The following is a 21063-nucleotide window of genomic DNA, read 5'->3' as shown; positions in this document are numbered from 1 at the left end:
GACAGAGTGTCCTTATGGCTACACTCTAAATCCTCCCAAAAGTAGTGTTGAAGTTCCACCTAAATCAGTGCATCCAACTACCTGTTTTCTGCCTCCAACCACACGCTTCCCACATGGATAGGGTCTTTCACTCCCTCACTGTCTGCCATGCACTAGCATTCTACCGCCACAGGATTGCTCCTTTCGCATATTGCTGAAACTACTTGTGGCCATTGGTGACTAATGCAAGGACCAAGCCCTCTCCTAATGAATCTCCAAATGGGTCTCCAGGTGCATCGGCGAATGATACACACAATCCAACGTACCCCTGCCTGATGGAGTCACAGCACACTCTATGTGAGCGCAAGTAGCTGCATCAGCCTGCCTCACAGAAGTCTCGTGGCAAGAGATCTGTCGTGCAGAAACTGACGCTCCATCCACATGTTCATTACCCCCTATGCCATTGCACAAGTGGTGGCTATGGACACTGCTATGGGCCAAGCCATACTGCAGACTGCACTTCCTCTCACATCCTCGCACCCACCTCCACACTGATCACTGCTCGCTAATCACCCACGTGTGGGATACATGTAGGGACCATCACTCGAAGAAGAAGAGGTTACTTACCTGTAAGTGGAGGTTCTTTGTGTGGTCCTTATTTATATTTCAGTACCCGTCCTCAATCCCCTCTGCTGTGGACAAGACTGCACATCAGTAAGAGGGACACTGAAGAGGCATGGACCCACTTGACCTATTATATCCTCAGCTGCGAGCATGGGGGGATGCACTACGCACATGTGGGTCAACAGACACTGCTGAGAAACTTCCGGACTCAGGCCCATGACGCACATGCACACCCACATATGGAATACAGATAGGGACTACGCAACTCGAAGAATCTCCAGTTACAGGTAAGTAACCTCCTCTTTCATTAGGACTTCTTGACTAAGATTGTCAAAATCCCTGCAACATGGCATTTAATTCAAAACTAACTCTATGGCTGCAGGCAACTCACATGAGTGATGTCAAAGAGCTTGTTTATAACATGACACTGTTTAAAAAGAAGTTCTGCTGTGGAGGCAGATTTTCAGATGTGACTGTTTAGTACATAAAGATGATTTATCAGATAAATGAATGCATACAACCGAGGATGCTTGCTATGCTAGAAGAGTGCCAACTTGTGAAGGCTGTGGGTGAGAGGACCATGAAGTGAAGATGAGAGCCTGTAGCACTCATATTTTATTTTTATTTAGCATAAGATTGATTTACTTACACAGTTATTTTCAGACAGTACTTGTAGTATCCTCACAAATCCTTTTGTTCAGTCTTTTCCTTTTATGCTGCCACCCCATGGTTGTTCATAGTAATTACACCGTTATGCAATGGGCTTAGTGCAAGGGATAAATAAAGTTGCTGTTGGTGTGCTCGCAGCAGCTGGGCGGATGACTCTCTGACGTTGGCTGCTTTTTATTTTCACTCCATAGATCTCACAATATATTCTGCATTATTTGGTTTATTTGTGTACCATCTTTTTGCATAGCAGTAAGCTACACTATGGTTTGCCCAAATGTTGGAGCGCACCTCAGATACACTGTTCAGCCTTGCTGCTTTCAGTCACCTTTGCTGTGTACCAGTAGCCCACTGAAGCATCCCCTCATTTACTGCTATTAAAGCTTGGCTTAATTTTGTTTCAATTAAAAATCCTCACTATCTCTTCTCACTATTCCCTTTCTTCAGGACTCTGTCATTATGATAACTTTTTCTGGTCCCAGTGCAACTTTCAACTTGCTTGCTATTATGCAAGCTAAACTGAGTTCAGTTTTGTAATACAAGTGGGAGCTGAAAGAAGCTAGAGGGGCACAGACTGTTTTTTCCCTGAAGGGCATATGGTTAATGGGCAAAGGGAAGGGGCATTGTTAATTGTCCCTCAGCTATTTCCTTTCTCCTCTGATAGCTCAATGATCTCTTTGGCTTCCCCTCCCCATGTCTCCTCTGTCCTCTTTCCCATAGGTTGCTTTTCTGAAGCAGCTGGGATACTGTATGTTAATAGTACTTAGGGACTGTGTTAGGAGCTCTAAACCAGCTTCCAGTTTAGCTTAGCTCAGTTAAAAGCACTGCAGCTGCTTCTCAGGCACACCACTGAGCCTTGCTGAGCTGGGCGGGGAAGTAGTTTCCTACTGAAATGTTAGAGGAGGAGAATTAGTAGTGTTGCATCAGGAGGAAAATGTTACTTCACCCGTATGATCAGCAGAGCCATGGAACTACTAACTAGAGATTATGATTAGTTTGGGGCTGAGGCTGTTTTATCCAGTCGTTGTACAGTTCCTAACACGCTGGATGCTCCTGTAATAAAAATAACAGGCTGAAATGAGAGCTGCTTTAGAGCTCCTAATGCAGCCCTTTGGATAAACTTAAAGTATCTCGACTATGTGTGGGGTTGGGTTGTGAGGCAGTGAAAGGGAATAGGAAATAGACAGTTGTTGGGGTGAGGGGAAGAGAAGCAGCCAAACAGGGAAGGCCTTTTCGTCAAGCACCTACTATATTGAAATTAATTAATTAATTAAAATATATATCAGTTAAAAACCAGGAGCGGAAAAAATCTTATTTCTCCCATCAAAGAGAACAGGTGTGGGGATTTTAAAATGCTTTTTTTGTGGTGCTCGGGCTCTAGCTGTATACTGATACCAGCTGGTATAGCAGATGTAGCATCATCAGGCCCAATTAGCCAATCAAAATGCATCTTTGGACAAACTTGTCCTCAGCCAGGATCTAATATAGCATTGCGTCACAGCAGGCTGTACACAGATAGGCTATTGCTACATCTGTGTCATGTGTAGAACGTCACAAGAAGTGTGCTGGTAATCTAAAGGAGACTTATCGCTTCTATAAATTTGTAAATTTGTAAACTAAAAAAAATATATATTTAAAACTAATTTTGGGATTTTCTCTATGTAATTTAATGAACACTTTATGAATTAAGTGTGACACTACAGCACATTCTATTTGACTGGAGATAGTGGCAAGTATCTGGAGACTGTGAAGGTCAGATGTGAAAATACTGTGCTTCCTTGGCTATAGCAGGAATGAAAGAGCTCCCAGTTCTCTGTAAAAAAATCTGAAATTTCTATTGGCTTAAACATAGTAGCAACTGAGCAATTTTACTGTATAATTCGAATATTGCATCTGTTAAAAGTAAAGTTCCATTATAGACATCTGTGATTTTCTTCATGTTCCTAGGGAAAGAAAATTCCACAGGAAGGTGGTGGTGATGGGGAAATCCAGAAATTTGATGGAGCAGGATATGATAAAGACCTGGTTGAAGCACTGGAAAGGGACATTGTATCAAGAAATCCAAGCATTCATTGGTATGAGGATTTTCTCAGTGAAACGCTTTACCCAAGTTGGAGGGGAAAGAACACATCCTCTCATTAAATTGGGATCTTCACTCTTTTAAAACGGCAAACAGTCATGACTTTCCAAATAGGGGAAACAAGGGCTTCTAGTTCTAATCACGTACTAATTTGATTGCAGAGTAAGATTTTCATTCTTAACCAGTATGATATGGAAAATGTCCATTACAAGTACCTATTAAAAAGTGTAACTACACTCCAGAGAAGGATAAAAATGTTCTGATGATCACCAGGAATCCCAGAAATCCATTTGCCACTAAAAAATGCAGAATTTGCATTTTTGTGGAGACTCGTTAGTTTTTACATTTTGTGGAAAAAATAAAAACGCATTAACTAAATTTTACTGAAAGTACCAGTCACTTATTCAGTGTGCGCAACCTCCCCCTCTTGTGGTTGATGTTTTGGATGCACTTTAAATTTACAGTGGAACCCTGTTTATCTGATCCCTTTCTATCCCTTATTTTAAGATGGTGGAAGGGTGCTCAGGTAGTCAGCCCCATGCAGCACTGACAGCCAGAGCCCCAGCCATCTGGGACTGACCGCCCAAGCCATGCCACCGTCAGCCTCAGAGTTAATAAGGAGAGCTGGATTATGGCAGTTCAGGTGAATGGGGTTCTACTGTATATCAGTAAAACTTGCTCAACTGATACCTGTATATATTGTAGTTAGGGAAACTAAAGTTCAGTGTTTCATTTTAATCATGGGAAAATGTGGATTTTTATTTTTTTATCAGAGAATTTTGGTTTTTTTTAATCACAGAAAATTAGGATCCCTGATGACCGTGTGATCCAAAACAATTTTTAATTGAGTAACATAGTAACCTTAGCTGAAAATAATTTTTTTCTGCTTTTCACAGAAGAGGTCATTAAAGCCACAGATTTATAGCAGTGTTCTCAATAGGAACGTACAGTATGGACATAATAAAAAGAATAGTTATAAATGAAAGACTTTTCTCTATTTTTCATGGCTTAAAAATAAAGTAAGAAATGTTGTGCATATGCTTTGTAACATTGTGCTGGTCTTTCACAGGGATGACATAGCAGATTTGGAAGAAGCCAAGAAATTATTAAGGGAAGCGGTTGTTCTTCCAATGTGGATGCCTGATTTTTTCAAAGGGATCAGAAGGCCTTGGAAGGTGAGAATGTATGACCACATTCTGGGTTATCTGTTCCAAATACCTAACCAGTTACTAGTTTAGAGTGGGATTGTGGCTTCCCTTCCATGGCTGGAGTTCTTTCCTTTGCCCTGTGCAAGAAGCAGGCAGAATGTTGGTGTTAACCCTCTCTAAGCAGGGTAGTATGCAAGAGGTGCTCCACACGCTAATGTCCTGTGTGGGAAATGTGGGGCCCCTCTTCCCTCCTGAACCCATTGGTGCTCATAGGCCAGCACTTGGGAAGGCCTTTTGGAGGATGTAGTAGTCACTGCTCTGGAATGCCCCTGCCTTGGCACACAACTCCCATTTTGGTTTCCAGGTGTGTAAATGGAAAGGTTACAGACATGGAAGGAAAATTGGAATCCAAGTTTTAACTGTTCATTATTCAGTTGCAAATGTGAACTGATTTCTTAAGAGCCCATTAAGAGTTTTCAGTCTCAGCCTTTTCCTGGTGACTTGTAAAGCTGAGACTTTATTTATTTATTTATTTTACACAGAGCTATGTGTATTCTCCCGACTGTAGACCTGTGACTGTGCTGCAGGGGGTGAAAAACTTTGAAGAGAGGGCTGCTTCTTGTTCTAATCAGTGCAGCAGCACTAAGCAGACTTTGATCCTGGCATTCAGGACCACAGTTCAGGGAGAAAGCAGTCAGATTTCACCTTGGATGTTCAGAGTCTCCTAAGAACAATCCCAACCAGCTAGTGCAGCCTGCCTGTGCTTACCAAGTGGGTGCGCAATATGAAAAGGCCGGCACTCTTCCTGACTAAACATAGGTGCCGTATATTTGCAGCCATTGCTTTCGGAACATCCAAGAGCTGGTCATTTCCTTTTTCTGACCTGCATTTGTGTCAAGAAAGTCCTTTTTCTATCTGGGCATCCCACTGCTCCACTAGTGATAGTTACAAGAAGAAATAACCCTGCACTGAGTTCATCAAACCACTTACTCCCTGCAGGGCATTTTAGCTTCTTATTGGAAAACACTGGATTAACAGAGGCCAAGAGGAAGAATAAAGAAGACTTTGTGCTTGTAAAGGATTTTAACTAGTCAGTAACTGCTGGGTTCATAGTCAATATAGAGAGAAAGCAGCTTCAACTTCACACTTCTCCTTCCAACCTTGTGCATCTGTCTAACTTAGCTAGACATTCAGGCTCACGTTGTGACTGATCCTTACATCTTGTGCATCCCCAGCTGGCCTCATTCTCCCACTGCTTTGCACCTTGCTACCATTCCCATTTGGTGATGTTACACCAATTTTACATCGGGGTAAATGATGACCCAAGGTGTAAGACAGTGAGCAGTTAGGCCCCTTGAATTCATTGGGGTTCGATGGGGTATAATTCAAGCCAGAACTTGCCCCTCTGTGTGGCTATTCATTTTAAGACTGAAGCCTTGTCTATAGTGATTTTTTAGTCTCCAGTGTAGCCAGATTGCTGCAAACCCCTAGTGTAAACACAACTTGCGCAGCTACAGCGTGATTTCATCTGGAGCAGTTTAGCTCTGCTTCAATCCAAGATCTGCACCGGTACAAATCAAGTTGCACTGGTGTAAACCGTGTGGCTAATAGATTTTAATTCCAGAACGGATCATTAGATCATCTAGTCTGACCTCCTATATAATACAACATAGGCCAGAGAATTTTATCTAATTATTCCTGCGTACACTATGGGTCTCACTAGTATTGCTATAATGGTGCACTGACAGCAGGGACTAAAATTCCAGTGTAGACAATACCTGAATGAACGTAGGGAAAAGAAGTCTATTTATCTCTTCTAGTTGCTGCCTTGGAGTTTAGGAAAGCTTGGGCATCCTTATAAAGTGAGGTGGGTTGTCAGCTCTTTGGGAAGAATATGAACGTTTGTAATTTAATGTACTGATGAATTTCTGTGTGAGTTTGCAATAGCAGTGTTAAATGGCAATAAAGGTATTAGCGGTTAATGGAAAGTGTAGGCACAGAGAGGCTATTGCTCTTGATGAGTATGGGGGGAAACATTTTTGAATAATTGTATTCCCGGTTGATTTGTTTTTATAGATCTCTTCCATGTCATTGTTTGTGCTTCTTGCAGTAAATTTTGCGTAGAACAGACAAAATTTAATTTGCAGCGTGGATAGTGTTAAACAGATATTTTATTATTGTGGTGTTTTATTTAAGATATTAATTGCAAAGCACATTATGATGTGCAATTCTAATTCTAGCTAATTTGATTACCCTTGAAACACAGTATGACTTTACCTTAGTAAGCTCTTGTCAGTATATAATCAGTTCTTGCATTTGTAAAAGAAAGCTGCTCAGAAACCATATGCTTGACAGCAGAGCATTTGGAGTCTTTGTATTTCATCTTGTCCCTTACTGGATGGGGGAGACATTGTGTCTTCCATCACCACTCTAGCTGAGGGAGGCCCACAATTTGGAAAGCGGATTTTCAAAGTGTCTGGATGAAATTTTATTTAAAGTAATTAATTGTCAGGTATTACTCTACTCCTCAGACAGTTCTATCCCTACTACAGAAGGGGAAATGGTTGTTACCAATACTCATTTTCTCACGCATACCACTGAGGGGGGCCATTTAAAAAACTAATGCCTTTTAGCCTTTTTAGCAAGCCCCAGCATGGATGCCTAATTTGGGCCCTGAAAACTTTCAGTGTCTCCATCCATAATATCTTTTACCCTTTAGTGAACAAACAGGCACTGATGTAGGGAAGACTAGTGTTCTCCCACCCTGCCCTCTCTTAGTTGGATGGAAGATGGGAGGATGGTTAGGCCACTAGCCTGGGACTTGGGAACTGGGTTCATTTCCCTGCTGTGCCATGGACTTCCTGTGTGACCTTGGGCAAGTCACTTACCCTCTCTCTGCCTCAGTTTCCTCTCTGTACAAGGGCGATAATAGTCCTTCCCTACCTGATAGGGGTGTTGTGAGGATAAATACAGTAGCTGCTCAGTCACTGTGGTAATGCAGGCCATATAAATACCTTAGAAAGAATAAATGACATGAGAAACTCATGTATACAGTGAATGGTTTTAGTGAAATGAGTGCTTAGAAACAAAAAACAGACTCATGCAGATGGCAGAGTTATGTTTTTAAGTAATTAAAATGCAGACCTTGGGTCACATTTAGACCTAGTGTAACTCAAATGATTGCAGTGGAATAGCATTTTGCTTACATCAGGGCTGAATTTGGGGTCTCCTCTTGTCATTTATTTATTACTCCTCTGTATTTAATTTTAGGGTGTTCTGATGGTTGGTCCCCCTGGAACTGGCAAAACTATGCTAGCAAAAGCTGTTGCTACGGAGTGTGGAACAACGTTCTTCAACGTTTCCTCCTCCACTCTGACGTCCAAATACAGGGGCGAGTCTGAGAAACTAGTCCGCCTGTTGTTTGAAATGGTAAGTCCTCAGTGCTAGGGGCCTTTGTTGGCTTATCTAGCCCCTCACAGTACATTGTTGCAGGATTGAGTTTATTATCCTGAAAACCTCTCCAGTGGATGCGTGTGCATGCTTATATAGCAGACCCTTCTTGATGCATTTTGGGGGATTATGGAGTAACTGACCTTTGTTTCTAGAAGCAAAATGTGTTTCCTCTATTTTCTCTGTTCCAAACTGAATGTTGGTTTATGAAAATCAAGGGCCAGATCCTGAACTGCAGCGGAGAAATACTTAGCACAGTCCATGGGATTAGATTGTGTGTATGAGTGTACACGCAAATATGCCAGCTATCCCCTCCTCATCCTTATTTGCTTCTTCACTTCCAAGATGGTACTCCTTAAAACCCCTTGCGATTTTTAGATAGACTGGAAACTGAATCTTCCCTCCCCTCCCCTCCCCTCCCCTCCCAATCTTTGCCTTCACAAGGAGCACAATATGTATATTACAAATAGTATATTTTAATTGTTCCCCCATCTCCTTTTCAGGAACAAGACCTAAGAAAACAAAGGTCAGATATAGCGTGATTGCTATCCTTTCTCATCCTCAAAAAATACCTGCACAACACTTTCAAAAGATGAGCCTGGGAGCTTGTGATGTACCCAGGGTACAATCCAGACTAATGAGTATCTGGTGTCACCCCTGCCCTCTAACCTGGGCAGCCCTTTACACTGCTTTGCTGCTGTAGCTTCCAGTTTGGACTGCTCACAAACTGTTTCCAACATTCAAGTCATTGCCAGCTTTGTCTGTGTGTGTGGTTGCTGCAGCCAGCCAGCCACACCTTGGCTTTTACCAGCCTTGGTTATACTGCAGGGTGACCCCAACTCACTCCCAGTCTTAGATTTTCCCCCAGATATATATGTCCTCTACTGCCCAATCCTCTCTTGGACAATACAAGTATGTTAAGTCTGTTATTTTTTAAGGTAATAATATGCCAGTTTAGTATTTCAAATAGTTCTTCTGACACCTCAATTTAAACATACTGGGTTAGATAAAACAGTAAAATAAGCTTATTAACTACAAAAAGAGCGAATTTAAGTGACTACAATAATGAGGCATACAAGTCAGAAGTAGTTACAAGAAAAATAAAAAAATAAAAATAAAAAACTATGTTAAATTCAAAGCAAAGTTTTTCTCAACAATCTTACTGGCCAAACTTCTTAGGCCAAAACCCTTTCTTCTGTTTAATGGTGGCTTCCTTTGTCCCTTCTCATGCAATGAATTAATGGGCAGAGAGAAAGGGAAGAGGAGGGGGTGCCTTGGGGTGTTTGTCCCCCTTTTTTATACTGTCAGTCCCCCATTTGGAAAACATTTCCAGCAGAGATTCAAGAGACAGAGTCTACAAAAAAGGATCTTTCCTGCTGCTCTTCCACATCTGTTGGAGCTTCTTTTGTTTCCCTTCCTGCTTGATGACTTCGTTTACTGCTTAAATGCAAATTAAGCAGAGCATACATTTTTTTTGAGACAGATCTGTTTGCCAACTCACTTAGGAACATGAGTTAATAACATCATACAGGAAAATCTTACATTTTCACATTGTCAGTGTTGCCACACATTTTATCAGGACAATATTGACCAGCAAATTGCATCTTCAAATGATACTTTACAAGGCATACTTTTTAAAAGATGATTACAACAGAGTATAGGGTGTGGGCACATTCTATCAGAGTTTATATTCATAACTCTGCTAGACACTAAAAATCATGGACTGAACAGAGACACTGGATTTATAGCTTATGATAACAATCCGTAACCCACTGACCCCCTTCTTTTTGTCCTATGGCTGCAGAGGTGTTAACAGGCCACTTCACCTTGAATGGTCCCTTAGAATATGTGGTAACTACTTATGCCAAACAAATTACTTATGCTTGCACCTTGCATTTAGCTGTGCCACTCGGAGTACCTTTCCCAGATCTGAAGGAGAGCTCTATGTGACTTGAAAGCTTGTCTCTTTCACCAGCAGTAGTTGGGCCAGTAAAAGATATTACCTTATCCACCATGTGTCTATAATACCCTGGGACTGACATGGCTGCAACTGAACTGCATACAAGAAAACAAGTAATATACACAGACTTCTGTCCATGCTTAACTTTCTGCACTGTGAGCAGTCCCATTGAGTTCAGTGGTACTACAGTGTGTGTGGGTGCGCGCATGTGTGTGTGCGCGCACACATGCTGGAACATGTCTTCCTATATATTTGTTCAACACTTACCACAATAGGGCCTCAAGTCTGATTGGGGCTTGTGCTTGCTTCTGCAATCTAAGTAATTGTATTTTCATTTCAATAAAGGCAAGGTTTTATGCTCCAACAACAATCTTCATTGATGAAATAGATTCCATCTGCAGCCGCAGAGGTACTTCCGATGAACATGAAGCAAGTCGCAGGGTCAAGTCGGAGCTGCTTGTTCAGATGGACGGTAATTGATGTTTAGATATCTCAGGGTTGAGCTGCTGTTTCTCTTCTCTTTTGTGAAGATCTTTGTAGACACTTCATTGTTCAGAAATGAGTAGTTGGTGGGAAGAAAACAACCTCTTTTTTTAAAAAAAAAATTGAGATCTCTTTAATTCTGAAGCGTTCAAAATAGGCCCATGTTCTGGTGAATGAAAAGTGTCTAGAATGTTTAATTTTTTAAAGTATATTTTTATAAGCATGACATTGCTGCAGAATTTTTGTTTTAGTCATTTTCAATAAAACTTTAATTTGAAAAATGTAGCCTGCTGTAGGAGAAGCAGATTATCAACATTCAAGCAGTTCAACACAGACCATTGTGTGTTGGTGCAGTGCACAGGGTGTTTCTGTAATGCAAAGTTGTGAACAAACTCCTTCCTTGACTCTCCCATTTAAGACCTCTTCGTTGGATTTGACTAGACCAGACCTTATATTGACAAGTAGTGTCATTTTATTAATAAAAGATTTACCATTGGATCACTGATATCTGTACAGGTACCATTTAACACCAGCATCAAAGGAATATTTATGGTACAGGGGTATGACACACTATTGTTGCTGTTAGTCATCATTTTAGGGCACACCCACATGTGTAGGCACACCACAGAAAACGCAAAGAAGACAGCTTGTTGCCCAGAGGGAATCTTCTTTTTTTTTTTTTTTTTTAAGCTAACTGGTTGAGTTGGGGGGTGACCAAAAGTTTTTACCATTTCTTCAGTGGTGAATCCAGAATGAGAAGCTGGTTTCAGTTCAGTTCATAGTGGACAAGTGTCCATGCATCACAAAACGACCTTGTCAGTCCTGGCACTGGCCAAGAACTGAATTGTCAAACAGAATAAACTGGTCTTTCCTCCCTAGAGGTAGGTGCTATCTCCAAAGCAGGGTTGGGATAGTGGTGTAGAGAAGCTTGCACTGCTCCTGTCCATGCTGTGCACATGTATTGATAAATGCAGTGCCTCCATCTCCAAGGTTTGTCAGTCCAGCACCTTTAACAAGTTTGGTATTTGCTAAGAACATTAAAATTGCTCTTTCAAACACTGTTGGACTTGCAGGAGTAGGTGGTGCACTAGAAAATGATGACCCTTCCAAAATGGTTATGGTGCTAGCTGCTACAAACTTTCCCTGGGATATTGATGAAGCATTGCGAAGAAGATTGGAGAAAAGGATTTATATACCTTTGCCAACAGGTACGAATTTTACAAGCATTTTCCTTTAAATATTTTTTTCTAAGAAACTTGTTCTCCACAGTGTCTCTTAGGATTGTTAAGACAATTGATATTTCTGTTATAAACATTGCATTTTCGGGATTAATAACTTGGCTGTTCGTTTTCTTTAAAAAAAATTATTTGGGGTTCAGAAACAAAGAGCTATTGGTATTTCATTGCAGACCCACTTGTGGGTTCTTATGCTTTGAAACCAAGTTAGTTTTAATGAGTCTGGAATTATTTTAAATGTTGCTGTCAATCCTTGAGTGATCAAAGGCAGCTTTTGGATGTTTTAAGAAATATTGCAAATTCATCTGCAAGGGAATGGGAATGTATGCAGAGAAGTGGATCCATGAATGATCATTTCCAGGCTTAGCACATTGTAAATCACTACTTGCTGGCCTTTATGCCTAGACTTCAAGTCACTCAAAATGTAGCAGGCTGATTGCTTTCCTGCCCCAAGATGTCTTGGCTTGTATTGTCATTCCTGGCTGTCACTCATATACTTTATTAATTTCAAGATTCTTATCATTTGAAGTTTGCATAGCTTTGTTTCTTCTTGGCACAGTGGATTCCTTGTATTGTTACATGAGCACAAAAGATAACGATGCATGTTCATGGTGACAGCGGTTGTGATTGAGTTTAACAGGTATAAGGACAATTTAATAGCTATACAGCTTGTCTTTGCAGCTCACAGACAATAATAGCTCATAACAGGATGGCTGTCTTTATGGCCGATTAGTCTAAAATTAGACTTGCTTTTGGCATAGTGTAATACACTCTACATTTCTTACATGAGGTGGATTGCCACTGTAGTTGTGAGTTTACATTCTATCATGGTATTCCGCATACGAGGCAGTTAAGTTGTTCTGCGCATCTCCAAATTCATGCTTTATAATTGGAGATCACCAGGGATTTCAGTTGGGAAAATGTTTTTAAAAATCAATAAATTGTAGGATCTGGTGTAATGTGAATTTTATAATGTGATATTTCTAAAATGACATAAGGCCCTGGAAAAACTTAGAAAAATATTCTGTTTTAGAGAAACATTTCTGCCATGTGCATCGATGGTGTTCTGTAAATAATAAATAACTGTTCTAAAGAACATATCCTCTCTCTGTATGAACCCACGCCCCTTTCTGGATTATAGATAATTTTGTAAGGCACTTAGGTACCACAGTAGTACTATAAATGCCTTCTAGATTTTCTTTTTCTCTGTTCTCCTTTAGTCATCAGGGACACTTATAAAACAGTTTTGTTTTTAAGATTTTGTCTTCTCTTCTTGCTGCTTCCCCCTCAAATTGATCATCCTCTGTTTTTAAGGCATCAAAACTGGTTGCTGCAGAAATGAAGATGCTGATGTAATGTAAATTTTCCCTTGCAATAAAACTGAAAAGAAACCCTCTCTCTCTTCACCCTCATCCCTCAGAATAACATAAAGGCTAAATTTTCAAATGCAGGTTCCCAAAGCATGGGCATAGGACTTGCATAGGCACATGCTGTGTGGGCAGAATGGTTAAATTAGCTATGTAAATGGTATTTACTTAGTCAGTTACCATGCTGTGCACACACTGTTCGAAAATTGGCCAATAGAATTGTTTCTAAATATAATTTCTCTGTTTTCCCTGAGGCTTCAGCAACTCCCTTGGACCCCAGTTCAGCAAAGCACTTAAGCACATGCTTAAAGTTTAGTGTATTCTTACCTGCTTTGCTAAGTGCTATCTGCAACTATGTTAATACAAATATTTATGTCATCAAGTCCATAGTGTTTCTGCTAAAATTATGTGAATAATGTGCAGTCCAACTTCTGAACCCTGGGGTCAGGAGGAGAATCAGAGATTTGTAGGATCACACTTTTGGGTCATGTGAGAATAATATTTCCTAGCGGTCATCTGTGTAAAATGATGCACAGCAAGGCATGTGGTTATATCAGAGACAGTATCTGTTTGTCTCAAGCACTTTGTGAAGTATGAGGCAAATGGCCAAGCGCTTTCAGTCACCTGAAAAGTGTAAGCACTTGATATGACTGCACTTCCTGAATTGTTTTTGGATTTTATGAAATGTCTGTACAGTATATTTTTTTAACTACATGCTCTGCTAAAAATGTGATTGGTTTTGTTTTTCTAATATGGAAGTATAAAGGAGATCACTCAGCATAGGTGCTTCCCAGTGTGTGGGCAGGGCATGCCATGTTCTTTTCTTTCCTGGTGCCCCCGTTGAGAGCTGCTCTAGTCTTGTGGTGTGTTCCTGTGACTCAGCCCTCAGGCTGGGCCACACATTAATGTCCACCCTCTTTTGGGGTATATGAAGGGTCCAGCAAGGGTTAGCCCTCTAGATAAAGCAAGTGGCTCTCAGGTCAGGGTCTTGACCCTTCTTTCTCTAGGGCCTTCTCTCATCTAGATTGCCCATATCATGGTTAGACTTCTGGCTTTGATACCTCTTGCCTAGGGGACGGTTGGGCAACCTGGGCCCACTCTCTCCACTGGGTTCCAGTCCAGGGCCCATAGTAAGCAACTGCATCCTATCCCTCAGAATGCTATACTGCTACTTCCCTGGGTCACTTTCTACCTGTCCCCTCTGTTCACAACAGATAAAGACTTTTAATAATTGCAGTCAAAGATAAAGTCTCAAATCTTCTGAGAATCTCAAGTCTCTTCCCTTGTGGTGTGGCAACTTTGCCAAAGGTAAGAAGCAGGCAGCAGGAGCTCCTGCCCAGGAACTCAGAATATGTATCAGTTTGCCTCCATTGTCTGCTGCCTTACTGAGCTGGCCTGTTCCTTTTGTGCTCCTCCTCCAAGCCATGCGTGCTCTGCAGGTGTGGCTGGTGAGGCTGCCTGGGTCCAGAGCAGCTGCTTATCCCCTTCCTTATAGGTGCAGGGTTTGATTATCCCATCATAGTAAAGCTTTTCATCTGTAGTTTCCATTTAGAGCCTAGATTGTGTTGATGTCTTTCTGAGTATTCGTATGTCATAATGACTTGAACAAAGGTACTGTTAAACTTCAAACAAGTAATTCCTTATACCGTAGCAAAAGGCAGAGCAGAGCTGCTTAAGATTAATCTTCGAGAAGTAGAGATGGATCCTGATATCCGCCTTGAAGAAATTGCTGAGAAGATCGAAGGCTACTCTGGTGCTGACATAACCAATGTTTGCAGGTATCTTGTTCACTTTATTTGCTAACAAATATAAAATCAATAGTTACGTTAATCAGTAAAAGAGAACAGCACCAGGCGCTGCCCACGATAGTTGAAAGCATGCTAGCAGCAACCACGTTTAAGGCTTGAATACATTGGCTGGCACTATTCAGTACAGTAGTGTGGTTCTTAGAAACCATGGAGTCTGTGTACAAGATGTGACGGTGTCTGCTATGGTCATGGGAGAACAAACAGCCTGAGCAAATGTTTTGTTACATTGTCTACTTTCACCGAGTGATGTTTTCATCTATTATAAAGCCTGCTTGTTTGAGGGGGTTTAACCCCATGGTTTTAGGAGCTGGAATTTTCTGCCGCAGAGAGAAATAACTTTCACAAGATATTTAACTTATACCTACATAATGATTTCTATTGCTGTTGTGTCCAGAGACCCAATCAGGGATCAGATGCTCTTTGTGCTAGATAGAACTGGCTGGAAACGAGTTCCTATTCTGCAGGAAATTCCAAAATTAAAAAAAAATACTCCTTTGAAACAAAATGAACAAGGACATTTCCTGCAGAACGGGACTTTCAGAATTTTGTTTTGAAAAAGTCAGTGACATCTTGTTTCGATCTTTTTGAAACATTTAGAGGGTTCTTACGCTCCCTGGAGTACTGTCAACCTTCCAGGTGGGAAGATGAGCAGCTCTGGGACCCTGAGAGCTTGGCTGCCAAGGAGCTGCAAGCCTTGGAGCTTGGGAATCTGAGGCTTCCTGGGCTCCCTGGCTCCCCATCAGCTTACCATGAAGCCTGGGCGCCCAGACTCTCCAGCAGACTGCCTGTTTTCCATTAGAATTTCATCAGAATCAGTGTTACTGTGGAGGGTTTCAATTGAGAAGAATCAGCATTTTCAAAGAGAAAAATGTTCTGCTGGAAAACTTCCAACCTGTGCTAGTGCTAGGTGCTGTACATCTTGTACAAATTCCTAGTCCTTGCCTGGAGGAACTTATACTCTACGAACATGTCTCAAGAGTGTAGTCACCCATACTTCTGCTCTTTATAGTGACCATTAACTTGTGTTGAAATGACTCCAGAGTTTTGAAACCTTTAGTGTGTTGAACTGTACAATAGTTAGGTTAAATGTTATCCCTCGGGCCTATAGTCTCCCTTGCTGGGGAAACGGCAAAAAGAGAAACCGTAACTGAAAATGCTACATGGGCCATGCCGTGAGAAATGAGCGACGTTATCTTTTCTGATGGGCAGAGGTTAGCAAAGAGGTAGAAAAGGCCAGGGGAAGAGTCCACCAGACGAGTAGAGCATAAGGATCTGCAGACATCAGTGGCCTCAGCCCTGTGGATTCACATGTCATGTGTGCTTTTTGGCTGCCACTCTGCACTTTCTGGATGCAGTCACCCTGCCAAACCTGGCAGCAGGGCTGGATTGCATGTCTAGCTGCCATTGACTGCCCTGGCTCATTGCCATGAGGGACTGCACTCTGCAAAGGGGGTCGAAGCCATGGAGTGGGAGTTAGTGCTGCAACAGAGGGGAACAGAAGGTCCTGAGTGTTTCAAAAAGGAGGAAGCAGTTGAGCACAATTTTTTTTCGTAAGTTTAGTGACTGCATTGAAGACACAAGATTCATCTCCACAAATCACTGTAAAAGGTTTTCAGTTTTATAGTTTTAATTATCTCTGCACATTTACCATATGCTTAAATGGATTTGAGTACCAATGCATTCTTTACGTCAAATGAATGTAGTGATCTTGGAACATGAAGCTAAGAAAGATGTGATATGCTTCTTAGAAGTTATTGCTTTCTTAAGTGTTCCTTCCATTGACACCTGAGTATATAATCAAAATTTATATGGATCACAATGCACACTGCTGACACTTAGTTCCCATGTATTTTCCTTTGTTTCCAGGGATGCCTCTTTGATGGCAATGAGACGGCGTATTAATGGCTTAACCCCAGAAGAGATCCGTGCACTTTCTAAAGAGGAACTTCAAATGCCTGTTACCAAGGGGGACTTTGAGCTGGCTCTGAAGAAAATCTCCAAGTCTGTTTCAGCTGCAGACTTGGAAAAGTATGAAAAATGGATGGCAGAGTTCGGATCTGCTTAACCTCAGTGACAACTCTTCTTTGCTGTAGATTTTTATCTTTTTTCAATTGTAAAATGAGTTAGAAACGTTTTTAAAGGTTTAATAAAAGGTTTGATTTTTTTCCTTCTTGTGACAAGAATCCCCCCCCCCCCTCCCATTTTTAAATTTTGTTACACTCGAAGGGAACAAAAATAGTAACCCACATGGAACATAAAGATGCTTTCTGACTGAATAGTAAAATTGCATACATACATAGCAAGGAAAAAATACTTTTGAAGATAAGCTGCACTTTTCCAGTGAACGTCCTTATTTTAACACACTAGTCTTTCATGGCCCAAATCTGTAAATCAGACATGGGAATGAGGTGAGAGACGCTAACAAAGGCTTATTGCACACCTTATTCGTGGGAAGTGCTATATTTCTAGTAAGCATCAGATTCCTTGCCTTTCTTTGTGGCACTGAAGTTACTGTTCTCCTGCTGCTTCTTTCATTAGATTATTCTGAGCAAAGTACATGGGTAAAGTTGGCATTGTTTACAATAAGCAGAGACCAGTTTATATCAAGACTCAAATTGTTAATGATTTAGTTGGAAACTTTTAGCCTGATTTTCCTCTCACTTATGCCAATTTTACACTAGTTGTAATTTCACAGACTTCGGTGGTGTTACTCCTAACTTTACACCAGTGGAAGTGAAAGGAAAATTGGGGCACTTGATTTCTTTTGGTTAAGCTTAGGCCTGGTCTAAACATACATTTGCACCAGTTTAACCAAAGGTGTGATTTTTAAACTGATTTCATTTGACCTTTCTACTCTTGCACTGTTATACCATCCTCCTATATTTTGTTTGTGTTTTCGAGATATTTTGTATTATTTATTAAACACTAATAGTGTGCTTGACTCAATTCAAGTCTCTAATACCAAGCCGGTTCCTGCTCCTAGAAGACAGACATAGGACATGGAGCTCTCGTTTTCCTAGACTTGGTATAGGACAACATTTGTTTATGCCGTGGAACTGTTTTTACAGGTAAAACTATTTTACGCAGTTTTCTGAAATGTGTAAAATTACTTTGATTGGGAAAATGATTAATTTCTGTAGATTGTCTCTTTTCTACCCTCCTCCCCTCCCCCTCCCCCCCCCAGCCAATGTAGTGCTGAAAAGTACTGGCAACTTTGAAGCATGAAGTCCTTCATCCCAGAGTGTAGCTGTCACACTAGAAATGACCATGCTGGCCCCTCTCCACATGAGTTTGTCAATGGCTCTCGTATCTGACATACAGGAGCTTCCTCTGCTAGGAACACAGAGAGAGAGAGTTCAGTTCCAGTGATCGTCCTGTCCTTGGCCTATCTGCTGAGGCTGTCGGTGAGGCAGCCTGTTGTGATGATAGGAATTGTAATATCGACCTGTTCTTTAGGAATTAGACTGAGTCCACTTTTCATATAGTCACCAAACTGCCATAGCATGGAAGCAACTTCTTGCTATTACTGACTTTGACTAGACCTAGAAAGGTTCCGTCTACCATTATTTCTCCACTGAGCTAGCCAGTCCTTCGTAGCATGTGCAGGACATAGCCAGAATTGCTTATGTGAATTGCCAATACAAACACAGCTCTGGCACCTCACCCATTCATTTGTTAGGGGACAAAGACGTCTGGATTTATTCTGAACAGTTCTACAGCATATCACTGGTTACGTGAACTATATTTGCAATAGTTTTGCCATTATAATTCTTTAGCTGCTGATATATTGGAGGTAGACAGCTCCTTGGGCTGAGCCCTCGAATGGTACGATTTGATCTTTTCAAACAAAGGGCCGCTCTAACTTGAATGGAAAAAATCCTAATAAATGTCCTGATGATGACTTTCGTTCGTGTGACGTTGTACTTTTGTTTGGATGCTGACTTTGGGCTCAACTCTGGCTCTTCCGGGCCAGGCCCCTGTGGCTAACTTGGTCACAATGCCTCTTGAGCTTGGACAGTGCAGGTGAGCACAGCTGCTGCACAAACTTTCCAAAGGGTGCAGTATTTGCTCCACTGGCCAGAGCTGGGGAAAGGGAGTCATGGGCCTTGCTGTGCCGTACCCCTGCAGAGGAGGCTACGGGGCTCAGGGGACACATGGCCTCCCATTGCAGTCATCCCTTGCATGGTGGAGAGTGAAGGCTCCATTTGCCCTCTTTTCCCTGACCAGTTTGTAACACTTGTTCAGGGTAGGGTATATTTGGATCCCTTGTGTTTTCATGCATCACTAATGATACCTGTGATCACCAGGCTAAATAAAGTGGCAGTCTCGGTGCTTGGAAGTTGGAAGAGGAGCAAGTGGAAACCAAGTGTAATCTGTATTGTTCTAGAGTAGAATTCATCCCTTTTCAGGGGACCAGCATGAGCCCTGTGGATTTAAATGGCACTTAATTGATTCATTGCCCTTTGCACAAGAATGAATGTCACCCCTAGTGAATAGCTGACCCTTTCTTGGGTCGGGGGAAGCTTTCTGCAAGCTTCATAATTACTCCTTGTTCCTTCTCAAGTGGTGAAGTTGTCAGGCTTTGCGCTGTCCTGTAATTACTGTTGTTCATTTGGTTTTAATGTTATTCTTTCATGTGGCTGCTACATGGACACGTGACAGAAGTTAAAGGACCCAATGAGATTCTCTAATTAGTACTACTACAGTAGCACCTTGGTGCCCCATTGTGCTAGGTGCTGTACAAACACACAGAGTGAGTCCCTAGCTGAGGAGTTTACAACCCAGGCAGACAGAGGACTGGAGGGGAACTGGAGGCAGGAAGTGACTTGTCCAAGGCCATGCAGCAGCTCTGGGGCAGAGCCAGGAACAGAAGCGCTTCTCCTGCCACCTACTCAGATGCCATCTATGCTGCCTTCCTCTGTAGGCCCATTTTGTAATGAAAGTCTCCTTTGCTATGGTGATTTGCTAGGGTTAGTTGCCACAGTAAACAGCTCTCATAGTCATGGACATTTCCCTCCCACCCCTGCCAGTTCTGATCAGTGTTTTGTGCGTGGAACGTTACATTTCAGCTTCCCAGCTCTGGTCTGATGGGAGTGACTGTAACTCCAGTGAAATCAAAGGATTGTACCTACTATCAGTGACCACAAGACTCTCAAACATTCCTCCCCTGGCTGCTGCACAGTGCAGGTGGCCCCAGCAAGGAGTTAGAATATTTAACAATCCCACCCCAGTGAATTTTGTTTCACATTCTGATGATGTGATGTGGCAGTTGGAGTGAGGAGCCAAGGGTAATGACACCTCTCCTCGGATCACCCCATCTTCCCAGCCTTCTGACGGGCAGAACCCATCTGCACATGCAAGACCAAAATGCCGTATCACTGAGCCCACCATCATGAGTCTTCTCTCCCCTACCTCAATTCATTTTCTCATGTTGCTGGTGCCCTTATAGAAATGTTTCACAGCTGCAGAACGGACTTGTGAAAATGCCCCCAAAGCACAGATTTTGTTCATTATTTATCTGTATTATGGTAGCACTCAGAGGCCCCAGCCGGGATCAGGGCCCCATTCTAAAACCACCCAGGAAGAGTCTCTGCCCCAAAGTCTTTGCAAGGTAAGGCCCTAATCCTGCATTGCAACTCCCTGCAGTTGGACCCATGGACCTGCACAAAGCCCCATGGAGGCCAATGGGGGCTCTGCAGGAGTCTACCTCCCCTATCAGCTTGCAGGGTGTAAGAGTGAATGGGGTGGGAGGGTAAGGCTAACAGTGACAAGAACTCATGGTTACATAGATTAGCTATGGGCACAATTCACAGGAATCAGTTGACTTTAAAAAAAAAAAAAATCTCCATGCAATTGTGACACAGTAAATCAGAGCTTTCATTTGGTGATGTCAACTACATTTGCACAATGTCCAAATGAATCTCATCTGGAACAACCATTTGATCATTTTGTGTATATATATTTTTATTTAGTGTGTGACCTCTTGGTATTTTATACCTAAATTACAGGGGAAATTGTTTTAAAACGGGGGTTAGGTGTCTCTTTCTAAACACCTGTGGATATCTTTCCCACTACCACCATTAATGTTGTAACTTTAATAAGCTGGTTGTATTAATCAATAAACATGGAGAGTCTTTCTCTGTTTGCTCTTGTGACTGTTTTCCTGGTATTCAATCCAAAACTCTCCCAACCTAGAGTCAGATTTTTCAGCATGTGAGTCACTAAACCCCTCTGCAGCCAGGGATTGACGTTCACAGAATCTG

The 21063-nt window shown here is 41.8% G+C and overlaps 1 protein-coding gene across 1 annotated transcript in view; it reads left to right on the top strand.

Moving 5' to 3' along the window:
- KATNAL1 (katanin catalytic subunit A1 like 1) overlaps positions 1-18706 on the top strand; it is a 50688-nt gene extending 31982 nt beyond the window's left edge. Inside the window, exons 5-11 of the mRNA XM_067562932.1 lie at positions 3217-3344; positions 4419-4524; positions 7768-7926; positions 10253-10379; positions 11464-11598; positions 14644-14770; positions 16667-18706. Coding sequence (XP_067419033.1) covers positions 3217-3344; positions 4419-4524; positions 7768-7926; positions 10253-10379; positions 11464-11598; positions 14644-14770; positions 16667-16865 — 981 coding nt within the window. The 3' untranslated portion in view covers positions 16866-18706. The remainder of the gene's footprint in view (positions 1-3216; positions 3345-4418; positions 4525-7767; positions 7927-10252; positions 10380-11463; positions 11599-14643; positions 14771-16666) is intronic.
- The last annotated feature ends 2357 nt before the right edge of the window (positions 18707-21063 follow it).

The sequence above is a fragment of the Emydura macquarii genome, unplaced genomic scaffold (assembly GCF_026122565.2).
Source record: "Emydura macquarii macquarii isolate MOO-44397 ecotype Brisbane River unplaced genomic scaffold, CSIRO-AGI_Emac_v2 contig_2473, whole genome shotgun sequence".
In the NCBI taxonomy this organism is placed as follows: Eukaryota; Metazoa; Chordata; order Testudines; family Chelidae; genus Emydura; species Emydura macquarii.
This window is presented reverse-complemented; position numbering and strand designations above follow the sequence as displayed.